At 46.1% G+C, this 17,267-nt stretch overlaps 1 protein-coding gene across 6 annotated transcripts in view; it reads left to right on the top strand.

Annotated features, from left to right (window-relative positions):
* Window positions 1–17,267, top strand: part of SYNRG (synergin gamma) — a 37,349-nt gene that overhangs the window by 14,942 nt on the left and 5,140 nt on the right. For all 6 annotated transcript variants that reach the window (XM_064729526.1, XM_064729525.1, XM_064729524.1 and 3 more), the window contains 10 exons: window positions 68–195; window positions 2,154–2,272; window positions 2,467–2,529; window positions 3,953–4,894; window positions 11,596–12,156; window positions 12,511–12,674; window positions 13,381–13,434; window positions 14,101–14,197; window positions 14,449–14,597; window positions 16,743–16,853. In XM_064729526.1, the coding sequence (XP_064585596.1) occupies window positions 68–195; window positions 2,154–2,272; window positions 2,467–2,529; window positions 3,953–4,894; window positions 11,596–12,156; window positions 12,511–12,674; window positions 13,381–13,434; window positions 14,101–14,197; window positions 14,449–14,597; window positions 16,743–16,853 (2,388 nt within the window). The remainder of the gene's footprint in view (window positions 1–67; window positions 196–2,153; window positions 2,273–2,466; window positions 2,530–3,952; window positions 4,895–11,595; window positions 12,157–12,510; window positions 12,675–13,380; window positions 13,435–14,100; window positions 14,198–14,448; window positions 14,598–16,742; window positions 16,854–17,267) is intronic.

The following is a 17,267-nucleotide window of genomic DNA, read 5'->3' as shown; positions in this document are numbered from 1 at the left end:
GCTTTCTTGCTGGATGACAGTTTGAAGAGGCAGCAGCGTAGCAATTCTTGTGTTGTTTGTAACTCAGGTAGTAAAACCAGAAGATGATGACTTCCAGGAGTTTCAGGATGCCTCCAAGTCTGGCTCCCTGGATGACTCCTTCACTGATTTCCAGGGGGAGGCAGCCAAAGCAGCCAGCTCACAGCACCGCAGCAGGTACCAGCTCCTTGGTGTTTCTGTCATTTCTCTGGCCAGTGCCTGAACTTTTGATACCTGACTATAAATCTCAATTGAAGCATCATTCAGACTCCAGCAATCCTGGCTTTTCCTTTGGGAGACAAGATGTAATTCCTGATCAGGCAGGTTTTGTATAACAGAATAAATAAACATGTTTCCTCCCTTTGATAGTTTACAGTCGACCTTTCAAGGTGTACAAAGACTACAAAATTTCAGCCTTCTTTCCTCTTTGTGCACCTCCCAGGTGTCTGATTGTAGACAGACACATTTTCTGGGTAGGAGCTGGCTGCTCTTAGTGGCAAACAGCTCTGAATTCCATGTGAGCCCTGATTACCAGGTGCTTCCTTCAGCAGTGACATCAATGGGGGATGCTTAACCCAATTGTTCTCTTATGCTTCTGTGTAAGAAATAGAATTTTATATTTTATATAATTTTAAATACAACCCCAGAATGTTTTGGTTTGGAAGGGACATTAAAGATCATCAGTTCCACCCCCACCATGGGCCAGAGACACCTTCCATTAGACCAGATTGCTCCAAACCCTGTCCAGCCTGGCCTTGGACTCTCCCAGGGATGTCAGTCAATGCCACATGGGTCTGAAGATGCTGATTTAAGTATATCTTGTGTTAGATGTTGTTTTGCAGCTGAAGCTAATCTGTTACTGAAAGTTTTGACAGAAAACTGTTTGTTAGTTGCACAATGGGAAGTAGAGGATCATGAAGAAATATTTCAGAAAATGGTGTTTCTTTTTCACTGCAGCAGTTCTCTTTATTCAGTTGTGAAAGCGTTCAGTTTTGAACAAAATGTTACAATGAGCTATAATCTAATTGCTTATGGAGCTTTATTTAAAAAAAAAGCCATCTGTGGAGTACAGCTGATTAACCATTCCATTTGCCAAGATTGCATATCTAATAGCCTGCTTTGCAGGGATGGGAAATTTAATTATATTACCATAAGCTCTGTTTTTCTGCCGTTGCACTGTCTGCCTGCAAGCAGCACAGACCAGCATCAGCACATGTGTGCAAGTGCTTGGTTTGTGTGTTGCTTGTAGGCTGCTGATAAGGAGATTTAAATGGCTCTGGAAAGATTCTTGCTCCGGGCTGAAGAATGCAATAGAAATTCATTCAGGTTTCCAGTGTGAGTGACACAAACTGGAGGTAGAATGCATCATTCATATGTAAAGGATGCTGTTGTGTGGAGCTGCCAGGGTCTGATAACAGGGCTTGTGTGGAGGGCAAGCAAAGCTCTCTCCTAAATCTTCCAGCCTCTGCTAACAAGGTGTTAGGTTGTTGTGGCAGTTTTACTGGATAAAATAGAGTGTGTTTATGCAAAAAGACTTGCTTGTGTAACTGTGCACTAATCCTTATTTTGCTGACTAGATACCTGATTGGCACTGACAGGAATTCAGAGTTATTATTTTCCTTCCTTTGAACAGTGATCCCACTTTATTATCCTAATTTTACAATATGTAATGAGATATAATCAGAATGAGATAAGCTGAAAGTATGGAGCTGTTAAAATCTCATGCAGTTTTAACTCTTTACTGTACCTAGTTTTATTAGGGGGAATTTTCATAGGAATAAATTAAGCAGGAGTGGTTCCTGGGGTGTGTCTGTGTGTTTGTTCTCTCCTGGGCTACAGATTCCTTGGTATAAAGTTCTGGAGTGTTCTGTTCATGGTTTTGATAGAAATTAAAATCAGGAACGGTGCAAATTGACTTTGAACCAAAGAAATATGATTAGGTGAGATAAAGTGGGAAGTTACCCAGCTGAGGTCACTTACATCAGGGGCTGGATTAAACACTCATTAAGGCATAAGCTTAGGTTTAGGAACCAAATTGTGTAGGCATAATAAGAGGCTCTATTAAATAAAAACTGGAAATGCAGATTTCTTATGGATCTATTAAGGAACTTTGCTTTTATCTTTTTTGTTTTTAGCGTTCCTTCTTTACTAATGCCACTCCCAGGTACTAAGCCACTTTCACCAGCTGACAAATATGCTGTGTTTAAAGGAATGGCAGCTGAGAAGCCTTCTGAGAGTGCAGCTGCTTTTGGAGGTAAAAGGACAAATACACAACCGCTATGAGTAATTTCTTGTACAATTTCATATATCTTCTTTTTGGCATTGATAAGATATTCATCTTTAAAAATCAGAGCAATTAATGTAACGTTTGCTGTATGAATTCCTCATTTTGGTGTATGAATTCCTCATTTCTCTGTGTAAATGTATTTCTTTTCTGCTCTTCTCTAGACGGAGGGGACAAGTACAGTGCTTTCCGGGAATTAGAGCAACCAGCAGAAAGCAAATACTTGGGTAAGCACTGGGGCTTTATTGGGTTTTCATTATCATTTGTAGCATTTCTCTTTGAGCTGCAGAATTTCCCTCTCTGCAGTTCTAAAATAATGGTGCTGCTGCTTCTCTAAAAAACTTGGTAGGAAGTGTCTTGTAAAAGCAGGGCAATATCCTATTGGAACAATGTGCTGATGGTATTTCTGGAAGGTTGGCATCTCCTCTGGGTGCTCCTGAGTTTTATTTTAAAGTAATGATGTGGTTGGAATTTGTTTTAAGTAAGGAGTCATTCATTTATGAAACCCCTGTGGTGTTTTGTGAGCTTCTCATGCTTGGAACCTCTTCAGGATTAAATGCTTGCAGTAAAATGAAATAACATTTGATCTCTTTCTGTACATGTTCTAAAATATAGAAAGTTGCTGTATTTGCCTGCTTTCAAAGTCTGACCACTCTTAACCCTTTCACCAGCTTCCATTTCTAATGGAAAAGTTTGCAATTCTTCAGTAAGTTTAGTTTGCTGTGCTGTTGCAGTTTTGATCAATGAGTAGCAATTTCAGGAATATTTATATTGTTGCTGAGCCAAATGAATTTGTTTGGAGGGGAGGGAGAATGGAATAAAAGGTCAGGTGTAGTTGAGGTCCTGTAGTGCCATCACTAAGAGTATTCTTTTAAATCTTGGTTAAACTGATTTAAAGTGTGACACTGAGGTAGCTTAATAATGAAATGCTAGTGGTGTGTTTCTAAAACAGAAAAAATCTATTTATTGGACACTTGTCTTAAAGTAAGCATCAGTACTTTAAAATTACAAGTAGTCCAAGTATGTACGTGCTGGTGAATGGGTTAAACAATGTTTTCATGTTCAAAAGAAGAAAGTTATAAAATTAACCCACCAAAATATTGAATGTAAATTCAATGAAAACATTCTTACCTCATGTTGGTTTTGTCTCAGCCATCTGGTGATCCCCCCTGAAAAAGCTGCAGTATTTCAGAGGGAGGAAGGGAAGAATTGCTTCCATAAAAAGCAAACACTGTATTGGTATAAGTGAAATTCAAAATTACATTCGTTGTTTGGCAAACACGAAGAGGATGAGGTGGGGAGAACAACTTGCATGGAAGCCAAATGAGGCAGTATTGATCTCCTTTTGAATCCCTTTGCCATGGTGTGTTTTGATATTAACTCGGTGTAAAGGGAGTTTAAAATGACTTTGGGGCTATTTGAGAGAATTAGGTGTTTGCTGGAGTGCAGAGCAGAATCAGTGCCCCTGACACTTGTGTGGCTCATGGAAGTTGAGTTTGCAGTTCCGTGTGCACCCCAAGGGCTTCCATTTAAAGTTTGCCTAAACCCTTCTGGCACTGCATGGAATAATTTGCTTGCTTGCATGGTGTGAATGTGCTGTGCTTGTTGTGCAGGGTTTAATTGTTGTTTTCTCCCTGTTTTCATTCCCAGGAGAGAACCTTGCAGAGTTCAAGCCCACAGGAGCCGACGATGGTTTCACAGATTTCAAAACCGCTGACAGCATCTCCCCGTTAGAGCCACCCTCCAAGGACAAAACCTTCCCTGCACCCTTCCCTCCTGTGCCAGCTCAGCCAAAACAGCCAACACAAGCCAAGACCCCTTTGAACCTGGCAGACTTGGAGCTCTTTTCCTCTCCTGGAGAAAACAAGCAGCCATCCTTCCCACCTGCATTCAACACCTCAAAGCCGGGCTCCTTTCCCCCTCCACCCCTTCCCTCAGCCTCTGCCCAGCCAGCACCCAGCAAAACTTCAAGCTTAGCTGATGACTTTGGAGAGTTCAACCTCTTTGGGGAATTTTCTAACGGCGCATCAGCCAGTGGACAAGATGACTTTGCAGATTTTATGGCGTTCAACAACAGCGGCGGCTTTTCCGAACAAAAACCCGAGGACAAATACAATGCACTGAAGCTGGAGGGCAGCCCTGGTGCTCAGGCTGGCTCCTCAGGCAGCACAGTGAAGGGTGGGCAGAGCTCTGCCACCACTGCTACGCCCACCAAGTACGACATCTTCAAGCAGCTGTCCCTGGAGGGCCCCGGGGCGGCCTTCGAGGAGGGCAAGGACGGCGCGCTCTCCTCGGCCAAGAGCGACGATGACTTTGCTGACTTCCACTCCAAGTTCTCTTCCAGCGGCGCCGAGAAGTCGCTGGTGGACAAGGTGGCAGCTTTCAAGCAGGCCAAAGAAGACTCTGCTTCGGTGAAATCCCTGGACCTGCCTTCCATCGGCGGCAGCAGCGTGGGCAAGGAGGACTCCGAAGACGCGCTGTCTGTTCAGTTTGACATGAAACTGGCTGATGTGGGAGGAGATCTTAAGCATGTCATGTCTGATAGCTCTTTGGATTTGCCAACAGTTAGTGGCCAGCATCCACCAGCAGCAGGTGAGGAACTGGTTAGATTGCTCTGGTAACGTAGGCGGTGCAGATTCCGTGTTCTCTGTGCTCAATTACAGTATTATGCACTCGTCTTTCAGTAGTGGAAGACTCCTCAGTGTGTGTCCCCGCCAGCCACGGCCCCTCAGCAGGGCACTCTTTAGTTTTTGTCTTAGAAGACTATAAATATAACTAGCTGGAACAGTTTGAACTCCAGGCCAGTTTATTTTTGAGATTTAACATCATCATACTGGTACCTGTTCGCCATTAAGGGACTCGAGTGGAAAATATTCCAGTGCAAACAGTGTCATTCCATTTATGTCAGCAAGATGATGGCAGAGTCTCACTTTAATCTCTTGTTTTCCACAGAGCATTTGGCTTGGGGACTTCCCCCTGGGCGCTTCCCAAGGGTCACTAATTGGGGCTGTTAATGAGAAGCTGACTAATCACCAAGAGCAGTGTATTCCCCTTACCGTGGGGCTCACTCTGGGGAGGCAGGGTTTTGCAGGACTGCAGTTTAGAGTATTTCACACACCTTCCAGTGTTAAACCCCTCGTGGAAATCATTGTGCCAAGGGGCTGCAAGTGCTGGTCTCATGATTGGGAGCTCTTGGACCTGAATTTAAACCATGAGACTTTCACTTTATCAGGTTTCCACCTTCTTTAATTTCCCTTTATGACAACATTCCTGAGGGAGTGAACTGACCATCTCTGACCTGATCACATATCATAAAACAAATTTCCCAAGTGTCCTGCTTTTTCTTTTCATATATACATAGGAGATAAGCTGTAGTTAAATGTTCTGTGGCCTTCAACAACACGGGAACATTACTGTGTTCTAGGACAAGTTTTATGCAGTCAAAGGCTTTTCTGAACAGGGGGAACATACAAACTGTAAATGTAAAAGCTCTTACTGCAAGAATTGGTTATTTCCACATGAAATATTTCTTCCATTTTTTGCAGATATGGGTAGAGAAAAGATATACAGTACTGTAATTTTGCATTATATGATATTTTTAAGTAGGGGAGAGAATTAAGTCGGCAACTTCGATGTGGAAGATACTCTCTAACAGGGTACAAAATATCAGGAATAATTTATTAGCAAAGACATTTAATTTTCATATAACTGCTTGGGAAAACTCCAAGTTGAGTGAGCTGGCAAAACGTAGCACCAACAGTGTATTCTTGAATGTTTACTTTGGGTTTGAAAGCACTTTTTCCTAATATTTTTCTAGCCTCTTTTGGTGGTAGTTTGACTTCTGTAGCTCTTTACAGGACGTGTGATTTTGCCACAGCAGCCCGTGGTGAATAATTGCTGTTTGTGGCAGGAAAGCCTCTTTTTTTTTTGGTTTGTTTAAAGGGGTTAGCCCTTCATGTGCTTGTTGCTAAACTTTTGAACTCTGAAGTATTAATTAGAAGCTATTTTTATTGAACTTAAACAAGTCTGTATTCTCCTATGGTGCCAAGTTAGATGTTATTCTAAAAGGGAGAGTTTAGCTCCATTTAAGTGTTTGGATTTGGTAGCAGGACGTGCTCTGGACACTGCTACAAACACTCCTGTGCTCACGTGTTCCTTTCTGTGTGTTTGATGCATTTCAAGCTGTGAACTGCTGATGGTCCAGTCCTTTATTTTTTTTTTTCTTTTTTTTCAGTTTACACAAAACCTAAAAAGCAGATTATTTTTTTTTTTCCTTTTTTCCTCACCGTTTCCTTCGATCTGTAAATGTAATGTCAGAAAGGGGCAGGATCCCTGTGTCACCTCCCTGCTGGGAGTGTCCTGGGGAGCTGCCCCCGTGTCCCAGCTCCAGGGGAGCAGCAGCAGCACAGAGGTGCAGGGAGATGGTGCCCACACAGAGCTGTTTGTGCAGAGATGGTGCCCACACCGAGCTCTTGGTCCCTGGGCTCTGAGCTTTGGCATTTGTAGCTTCCAGGTATGGGCAGGTAGGTGCTGGTGCTGGGAATCAGGGAGAGATCCTTGGCTTGCTTCCCCTGTGCTCTCTTGAGGGGTGAAAGGTTCCCAGATTTTCTCTCTCCAGAGGGGATACAGTCTCTTTAAGCTGCTAACTCTGTGTGTGGAAGGTGGATTGTACTAATGTTGCCTGATTCCTCCTGCATTTTCTGCTGTAACCCTTTGAGCACTGGCTGCATGCTGTTAGTTTGAACCAGGCTGCTGCTTCTACACCAAATTTCCCTTTCACTCTGAGCTGAGAGCGTTTGAATGGGCACCTGCTCCTGTTGGGTGAGCCTGACCTGTCCTTCCTGCCAAAGGCTGCAGCCAGAGGAGCCCTGCCCCAGGCACCCTCAAAGGGTTATCTGCTGCACTCACACACCTGTAAAGTTCCTTTTTCTTTGCCATTACTGGAGATTCTCTGTATATTTTAATCAACTTCAGGTTTTTTTGCTGCTTTTTCTAATGTCTGATTTCAACTAAACATTTCCTGTGTGAATGTGCCTTTTCAGATCTGCTTTGATATCTCTCTTCTGCAAGTATTGACCTGCATGCTTTTCTCTGATACCGCCCTCCCGAGCTCCTCTGTATCACTATCTTTTGTGATCTGTAAGTCCTGCTGTGTTAATAAATATTATCTTGGCATATTTTGAAAACGTGGGGGTGTGTGTGATTTGTTGCAAACTAGCAATGTATCTCTGCTTCCTCAAAAATACAGAGCTGAAGGTTCTGGTGTCCCCTTAAGGTGGTGGGAGCCTTTCTCTTGCAGAGCAGGGTGTGGGTGAGCTTCCTTCTCCTCCTCTTCAGCACTTTGAGCTTCCTCCCTGTGACCTCCTGAATCTTTACATATCAACCTCAATAATATCTTTCCAGTGATGTGTGTTTGAGGGGGATGGAGTGGAGGAAATGTGTGGTGGCAGGGTTGTTTCTGTGAGTTGGCACTGAAACTGTGTTGCTGTCTAGACTTTTATGAGTAGAAGCCCACTCAATAATATTCTGATATTTATTTACCTAATCCAGTGTGAGTTAACCAGAACCCCAAAGTAAATTTTCCATTTGGGAAGTTCTACCTTTTAAATACTGAAACTTTCAAACATGAATGACAGCTGCAAATTTTTGGCATGCAATTATGTCACTTCACATTCCTCCAGCTCCTGAGCCACTGACAGCTTGGGATTAGCATCAAATTAGCAGACAAGAGAAAAAGCTAAAAATAATTGAGATGTGGAATAGTTCAAATGTTGTTTTGGGGTTTTGGAGTTGCCACAAGAGCAGAAACCAGCTCAGGAAGCAGAATGTGGCTTTTCTTCTTTACACCAAACTGGAGAGGCTTGAAAAGGAAAAAAAGAAAAAGGGAGAAAAACATAACACCCCTCCTTGGTTCTGGAGATCCCAGGTTGTGCCCAGACCTGAAGGTTTTTAAACCAAAGCTTTGAATATAAAGCTGAGACCTAATTCTGCAGGTGCAGTTTGTGTTTGTTCAGCCATTCCTGGAGGAGGCAGAGGAACCTTCATGGCTGTATTTGTGATGTTTTTGTCCAGGCTGAGTCAGATTGGCTCCCTTGGCCTCACTTGGGTTAATTCTGCACACAGAAGAGCTTTTCCTCCCTGGTTTATCCAGGAGGGCTCTGCCAGGGAGGGTGTGGATGTGTTTGCCATGGCCTTCCCAAGGGCCTCTGTGGCACTGAGCTCCCAGTGTCAGCTCTGGGCTTTTATTCTGCAGTGAAACGTTGTTTATAACAATCATTTCAAAATAATTGGCAAATCCTGTAATTCCACAAGGCTTGGAGCCTTTTCTCTGCTGTTATTTACCTTACAGTCAGCATTCTTGATGCTTTCCACCTTAGCTACAGCCATTCTTTAGAGAAAGAAAATGGGAATAAATCCTTTTTGTTAACTGCTCCAGGCTTGCCCAGCTGAGAAACAGGCTTGGGATTTTTCAGGTTGCTGCAGCAGTGCATGAAACTGTTCTGCATCCTCCTGTCCCTTCCTGAGGGAGCAGGGAGAGGTGGGGCCTGTCCTGGGCTGCTGCTCTGGCTGCAGGGGATGTTCAGGGTGAAATGACAGCACTGGGGATGTTCAGGGTGAAATGACAGCACTGGGGATGTTCAGGGTGAAATGACAGCACTGGGGATGTTCAGGGTGAAATGACAGCACTGGGGATGTTCAGGGTACCAGCACTGATGCTCTGCAGGAGCAGAGCTCCACAGCTGCCACCTGTGTCACCCTAACAACCAAAACGTGGCACCAGAGCTAGGTTTATTCATCAGACTCTTAATACCCACTGAAATACAAAAACCTGAAAGTCTCCTGTGCTGGCTGAAATCCCCAAATTTATCCCAATGTCCCTGAGTTGTCTGTCTCAGTTTCCTTCAGATAGGCACTAATGCTGTCAAGGGTTTTCCTTAAATGATTAAACTGTTGACATTGAAGGCTCCAGTTCGTAATTTGCCTCCAGCCATAACTTAATCCTTGGTAGTTGCAATAAATTATTATAGTTGGCTCAAATCAGGGGTGGGAAGCTTTCCTTTAGATGAGATAGGACTGGATAACAGTGTTTTTAACTGTATTTCATCCTGCTGTGCATTCCTTGCAGCCAGTGCTTTCCCTTGCTGGTTCCTGCAGGTGCACCTGGCCCCAGGTGATGATCAGGCACTTGGACTTTGGGTTCCACATTCTTATTTTTCATACTTCTCACTAAATTGCTTTAGGACTGCTTGAGCTGTTAACACTGACTCTGAATGCAGTGTTTTCTCAGTAATATAATATTAATAGAAAAGGTTTATTCACTGGAGTGATCCTTCTGGAATTATATAAAAAAACCCCAATCAAATGTACAGAATTGAACCATTACATTTCACCTGAGCCCTTGCACCTCTTCAGAGGTTTCATGTCTGCCTGAATTCACAGGCAGAGAATCCTGACCCTTGCTTTGTGAATAATTAAACGATTGTTCTGCCTCCCTGCCCTATTGATTGCAGGTCAGCCAGGATTCCCCCGGAGCCTGCTGCTGGTCCTGCCTGAGCCTGAGGCAGGCTTGGGTCAGCAGAGCCCTGAGCTGGGCCTTGAGGATGTGTTTGCAGCTCAGAGTGTCAGCAGCTGTCAGAGGAACAATTCCCAGCAGGATGGGGTGGGAGTGTGCAGCTGCTGGGGTGGGACCAGCTCTCCTCCCTCTCTGCAGAGCCACGGCAAGGTGGGCTCTGAGCTGGCCTTTGCAGCCAGCACACAGTCAGGGGAAGCTGGTGCTATGTGCAGGATCCCAGCATTAATTACAGCTGGCTCTCTCTTTCATGCAAAGCTTTCCTTTCCCTTCCTCAAACAAAGACGTGAGAGCCCAGGGTGTGGGGTGTGGTGATAAATCACCGACCCCTCTGGGCTCCTTTCACTCAGGTGCTTCCATCTCTGCTCACCCACAGCTCCAGGGGCACTGGGAGATCTGTGTGCAGGGCTCAGCTCTGGGTTTGGGGTGCTGGCAGGACAAGTGGCAGCTCCAGGAGGGGCTGATGGATGGATGGATGGATGGCTGTGCCTCACTGACCCACAGCAGTGGCCATTAAGCAGTGCCATGTGCTGGTCAGGTTTTTCATTAGCCATGGATGTGGGTCATGCCTGGGAAGCAGCCTGGAGCCTGGCCTGCTGTGCCCCTCCAGGGGGATGAACAAACCAATAAATGGTTTGTTGGAATGGTTTCATCCTCGGGCTGCTGAGGCTGCAGTGAAGGAAGCACAGCTGGGAATTCAGCTTGTTCCCCGTGGCTCTGTCAGTGTGCAGCCTGCTCAGCATCAGGGTCTGAGCCCCAGGGAGGCTCAGGGAAACTCTCTGTGCTCTGGGTTTGCTGTCCCTGCAGCCTCCAGACCCTGAGCAACCCAAGCTGACAGTTCCTGCTGGAAAACAATGCCAGAAGTAGGGAAGGAGGGCTGGTTTGCTGGGGAGGGGGCTGATGCTCTAATGCAAACTGCCCAGCCCTGCTCTGGGTGCCTTTGGGGATCAGAGTCAGTCTGGAGGTGAAAGATCCCTCTCTGATCTCACAGCTGCCCCTGGCAGGGAGAAGAACCTATTGGGCCATGTAATCACCAGGTGGGTACAAATGTTTGGAGCTTTCTGCAAAATAATTGGATTTTCTCTAGACTTAGCTTTTACAAACTATTTATTCAGTTAAAACATGAGCTCTGCAATGTCCCTGTCAGTGCTGGCACCTGGAAGTTTGACGAGTCGGCCGTGCAGCACTGCAGGAGCCCTGATAAGCTCCAACAGGATTTCTAGGCTTTTTCAGATCCTTGCAGCACATTTTTACATGTTATTTGTATCAAAGCATGAATATAAAATTAAAGTGTATTAATACTTTATCAGAGGAATGGAAAAGTCAGCCCAGTCTTCTGTGTGGTTGGATTTGATAAGATGAAACAACTCATTAAAGGTGTTTGAGTTGTAACATTTATATTTTGATTGTAGATTCTGCAGCCAGAAAACTCAACTGGTGATCTGTGCAGTCTGGACTGGCCAGAAACTTTTTTTTTTTTTAGTGTTTCTTCACTACCATAGTGGTATGGTGACTTTCAGCTTAAAATGCAAGGCAGCATTCAAAGGTCAAGGCTTAGATTCATTGAACAGAGAAATTTCTGTATGAAATTTTTGTGCACACCTCAAGCCTCAGCGAGACAGAGATTCTGTGCTTGTCCTTGCAGCTCCTCCAGGCTCTCAGCAGGTCGGTGGAGAGTGGAAGGGTTTGGAGTTCAGCTCCTAACTGTGGGGCTTTGTTTCAGATGTGGATGACTTTAAGGGCGGCCCGTTTGGAAGCTGTGCTGGTGGCTCTGCACTCGGCAGCCTGGCGAGCTCCGACAGGGACCTGCAGGACAGGGACAGGGACAGGAGGCTCCCCTGCGCCGCCACCGCCGTCCTGCAGAAGAAGGAGACCTTCTTTGGCAGCTCAGAGAACATCACCATGACCACGGTTTCCAAAGTGACCACCTTCTCCAGCGAGGATGCTCTGCAGGACGTTCCCTTCGCGCCCTTTGCCAACTTCAAGGACTCGGGGCCGGTGTCCGGTCCTGGTGACGACGACCTCGGGGACTTTGGGGACTTTGCCAGGCTCCCCTCGGAAGCTCAGGATGCAGCAGCAGCTGACACAGCCCTGGGCAATGATTTCCCCGCTGGAGCCTCCCCTGAGCTGCGCAGAGAGGCCACGGATGACTTTGGGGAGTTCCAAAGCGAGAAACCAAAAATCAGCAAGTTCGACTTCTTGGTGGCCACTTCCCAGGGCAAGGTGAAATCCAGTGAGGAGATGATCAGGAGTGAGCTGGCCACCTTTGACCTGTCTGTGCAAGGTAAGCCTGCCCGTGGTGGAGGAACCTCATGGTGCATGGGCTCATCAAAGGCTGATTTTCCTAATTGAATTATAAATCAGCTAATGGGGATTGTTCCAAAGGCTGCTGGAAACGACCTGAGTCTTCTCATTGATTTCCGTGGCATTTGGAGCAGGCCTTTTTCTACAAGGGAAATATTTGTTGTGCCAAAAACCTGTAAGAATTGAGGGACTTGGGGAGATCTGCAGCAGTCACTGAGTAAAGAGAAATATTTGTTCTTCTGCAGGAGCGGGACAGCCCTTGCTGCCACTCCATTCATTTTAAACAGCCTGGGTCTTCAGAGGGCAGGAATAACTTTACAACCTGACTTTTTAGGGTCTCACAAGAGGAGCCTGAGCCTGGGGGACAGAGAAATCAGCCGCTGCTCGCCCCTGGCAGCCCTGGAGCAGCCCTTCAGGGACCGCTCCAACACGCTGAGCGAGAAGCCAGCCCTGCCCGTCATCAGGGACAAGTACAAGGACCTCACGGGGGAGGTGGAGGTGAGGAGCAGCCTGGGACACCCCTGAGGGGCTCCTGTGTCCCAGTTTTTGGGGTTTTACCTGTTTGAGGATGGTGTGACTGTGAGATGTGTCCGGGTGCAGGTGGATGTTGTGAGTGCGGCCTGGAGGTTTCTTCTCTCACGTCCTTAAAGGAGGTGGGAAAACACAGAATGTTGTCTGAAACACAGGATATTGTCTGAAACACACACAGAATGTTGTCTGAAACACAGAATCACTTGACCTTGCAGCCTAAGCTTATGCCTGGAAATTGGTTACAGTTTAAATCTAATCCCAGCTCTGGCAGAGAGTGTTTGCTTTGGGAATGGCTTTTTGGCTGTGTGGCAGTTATTTCTCTTGCTCATCCTGAGAGGAGATGGGAAAAGGACTCAGATTAAATTCTGCTAATCCCCATTGCTAGAACAGCAGACTGGAACAAATGTGTCAGGAGGAGCTGTGTGCAATGAAACCTTTTACCCACCCCTATACATTCTCCTTTTGAAACTCGTTCCCACTCCCAGGAATCAAATTTTAGACTTCAGGTGCACAGAGGATCTTGAAAGAATAGGGAGAAATTAGGAACAGATGTGTTAAAAGTTGACACAGCTGATGTGCAAACAGTCTTTTGAAATACCTGTCTGCTGTGTAGGAGAGAGGGAGAGAAATGAGTGTAGGAACAAGACTGAGCCTGTGCTTCTCTTTGCTGCAGGAGAGTGAGAGGTATGCCTACGAGTGGCAGAGGTGCCTGGAGAGTGCCCTGCAGGTGAGTGTGCCTCCTCCTCCTCCCTCAGGACCTGCCTCACTCAGTGGTGCAGAAACTGTGGCAATCAGCCCTGGGAATTGCAGTTTTTAAACCAAAACTGCCACCTCCTCCTCAGCTGAGCCCCCCACACTGCTCTCCCTGTGGCTGGGGGTTAGTTTGGCTTCTCCCTGAATATCCCAGCTCTCTGGTTAGGGGGTGCTCCCCTGTTTGGGTGCCCAATATTGGGCACTGGTACCAGAGCCTGGCTCCTCAGGGCTCCCTGAGGGACAGAGCTGGTGCTGTGCTGTGCCCAGGGCCCAGTCCTGTGCTGCTGGGGGATATTGCACAGCCACATCTGTGCTCCTGAACATTTCTCCTTTGCAGTTGAGTATTAGACAGCCCAAACTGTGCATGCTCTTATTAAATTAGACAGCAAGGCAAGCATGCTCTTAAAACTCTTATTTTGGTAATGAAACTATTGGGGGAATACATTAAGGTTTTAAATGTTCACACTCTCCCCTGATCTGCTTAAGCAGGAGTGTATAAAACATGTGATGGAGTGTGGCAGTCATTTCTTGTTTAATTTGTCTCCTTTTCTGAAGAGCAGCTTCTGCTGGGGGTAATCTTGTTTGTAATGATTATTCAAAGATAGAAACCCCATCATTTTATGGAATCCATTCCCACCAGGTCATAAAGAAAGCCAACGACACCTTAAATGGAATCAGCAGCTCATCTGTGTGCACTGAAGTCATCCAGTCTGCCCAAGGCATGGAATATTTACAGGGTATGTTTTAACTTTCCACGTGCTTTACACTGAAAGTTCTTCCCTAAAAACCAGGAATATAGAGTCACTCTTCCCTGCATGGCATTATTTTAAATCCTAATCTTTGCCTGCATCTGAATAATGAGGAACTCTGCCAAATAAATGTAAACTCCAGCTCTGAGCTGCCCCTCCCTGGCCACCCCTCCTGTGCCTCTCTGGTTTTGCCATTTCCAGTGCATTCCCTGCAATCCCCCCCTGTTTTACATCCACAGGGGTTGTTGAAGTCTACAGAGTCACAAAGAGGGTGGAGCTGGGCATCAAAGCCACTGCAGTGTGCAGTGAGAAGCTGCAGCAGCTGCTGAAGGATATTGATAAAGTGTGGAACAACCTGATCAGCTTCATGTCCCTGGCTGCTCTCACGGTAAGGCCCAAACAAGCTGCCTGGTTGCTAAAACAAATGTCATAATTTCATTTAAAGAGGCTTTGCAGGGTGTGCTGAGTTGACTGTTTGTGTTTCTTGTCTTGGAAAATGGAAATGAACTTATATTTGTGAAAGCCAGTTTAAAACCCCCTAAGAGAAGTGTTATTTATGCACAGACATGATGTTGTCTGACTTGGTACCTCAGTGATTCAGGTGATATCCTGGGTGTCTGTGGACATCTCCAGTGAGGCAAATTGAATAAAATACCTTGTGGGGTTTGTGCTGCAGGAGATGCAATGCCCAAAATCACTGCCTTTAGCCATGGAAAACCTCATCATTTTAGGGAATCACCCCTTTTTGAGTGCTTTGTATTGACTGACCCAGATCCCTTGGACTCAGTGCACATCCAAGGAGCCTTCAGGGCCAGCACACCCCCAAGCATCACTGAGCACATCATTACCATGGGCAGGTTCCCTCTGAGCTGCTTCATTTGTGGCTTCCTCCCTGCACTGCAGCTGTGCCCACAAAAGGTTTTTCCTTCCCAATAAACACCCGTTTGTCAGTAAGGCTTGGAATTCTTGGCTTCTGCCTGAAATGCCCATCTCCAGCTCACTGTCCTTCCCTGCAAGGCAGGTGTTTATAAATGAGCAGTCCCTTTTTACACTCCTTTTGCACATTTCAAACCTCCCCAGGTGTTTTGGTGGTGCACAGGGCCTGCCATCCTAGGAACTCTGTTTCCTCAGCATTTTCCTGCCTGGCAGAGGAGGCTGACAGACCTGGACTCACCTGTTGGAGCTCTGGCTTTGCTGATAGGAACAATCCCAAGAGCTGCCAGGATCTTGTCCTCATTTAAACAGGTGGATTAGAACACAGCTGCTGAAGTGCTTTTCCTTGGAAGATTACAGGGATTACTGAAGTCCAGAGCCTGGCCCTGTGTTCCCTGAGCCACAGCAGCTCCTGGCTCGTGGCTGCAGCTGGAGCACAACAGGAGCTGCAAATTCTCACCTGCACCAGAGTCCAGCTGAGCTTACACAAACCAGGATTCCTAAATCCCCCAGATCCCCCCTGCTCCTGCTTCTCTTCCCCATTGGGAGTGTGGAACCCGCACCTCTGCTCTTACAGGATCCTGAGTGATGCAGAAATGCCAATTAACTGCAGGGAAGGATTCCAGCTCCCAGGCATGCTCTTGGAAAGGTTAATTTTATCTTTTAAGGGATTTTGTTACAAGGTAATTTTATGCACAGCCTTGTGGTTTTTCACAGCAAATTGCAGGATGACCTTCTCATTTGCTTCACTCATGCATTTGGTAAACAAATATTAGAGTGCCTTTATTAATTTGATTGATCTGCTCAGAGATTAAAGGGGTTTTTTTCAGGATTGCAGTTCCTCTGCAGCCATTCTGCAGGGCAGTGTGAGCAGCATACCCACAGTGGGCATTGAGACACACATGGCCTGGGATCACACCATTTTAAAGCTTCTTGCATTTCTAATCATTGTTTTTATTTGCTATCTTCAATGCAAAATTTGAACAGTTTTATATCATCTTTGTGCAGTGTTTTAATTGATCGTTTATCCTGTGGCTGAAATGTGAGGTTAAGTACTGGAAAAGTGACCACAATAATTTATTATTTTCAGGTTTATTCTCCCACCCTTTGCTGTCTTTACCCTGAGCATGTGTGTGGCTGCTGGCCTCAATTCCATGGTTTGGTTAACCTTAATATCCCATTTTGTACTGCTCTGCCATATTGTAGGTTCAAAAAAAACCCCAAAAGGAGAAAACCAGGTGCCCTTTTTTGCTGAGGCAATCCCAGGGAGTCGAGGACAATGAACCCTGCTGCAGCCACCTGCCCACAGCTGCACAAACACCTGCAGACCCTCTGTTTGCCTTCCCCCAGCTCCCAGGGCTCCTTCCCCTTTGGATGGGGGAATGTGCAGCTCAGGAATTCCTTCCTTTGTACTTGAGGCCTTTTTGAAGGCTTTGAGTGTTATGAATTGGTGCCGGTGGGGATGGCAGATCCCTGCTGATGGTGTCACCCTGTCAGGCCAGGTGACACCCTGGCTAATGCTGCTCACTGATTTTTGTTGTGGTGTCTGAAACCTCCCCAGGCACTGGGAATGCTCAGAGGTGCTGTGTGCTCTCTTTAGCCAGATGAGAACTCCCTGGATTTCTCCTCCTGCATGCTGCGCCCCGGCATCAAGAACGCGCAGGACCTTGCCTGTGGGGTGTGTCTGCTGAACGTGGATTCCAGGAGCAAGGTGAGTGTGTGCTGCTGGAAATCCTGCATTTACAGCCTGGGCTTCCATTTGTACAGCCCCAGAGTGGTTTGGGTTGGAAGGGACCCTAAAACCCACCCAGAGCCATGGGCAGGGACACTTCCCACTGTCCCAGCCTGTCCAGCCTGGCCTTGGGCACCTTCAGGGATGGGTGTATTGAAAAAATATTCCTGGTTATAATTTGTAGACTCTGAGCTGTAGAAGGGTCTCAATAAAATCCTATAAAGGAATGTCCAGAGTTCCTTAGGCTCTGGTGTGACACAGCTGTGGAGGAAGGGTTGAGTTTAATTGTTCGTAATGGGCAAGAAACTGCCATAGTAAGATTTAAAAATACATTTTTTTTTTTTAACAAATAAAAATCCTTTAATGACTTTTCTTCATGAGATGGCTCACCAG

Source organism: Zonotrichia leucophrys, chromosome 19, assembly GCF_028769735.1.
Source record: "Zonotrichia leucophrys gambelii isolate GWCS_2022_RI chromosome 19, RI_Zleu_2.0, whole genome shotgun sequence".
Taxonomy (NCBI): domain Eukaryota; kingdom Metazoa; phylum Chordata; class Aves; order Passeriformes; family Passerellidae; genus Zonotrichia; species Zonotrichia leucophrys.
The sequence above is the reverse complement of the archived record's forward strand: the minus strand, read 5'-3'. Positions and strand labels throughout refer to the sequence as shown.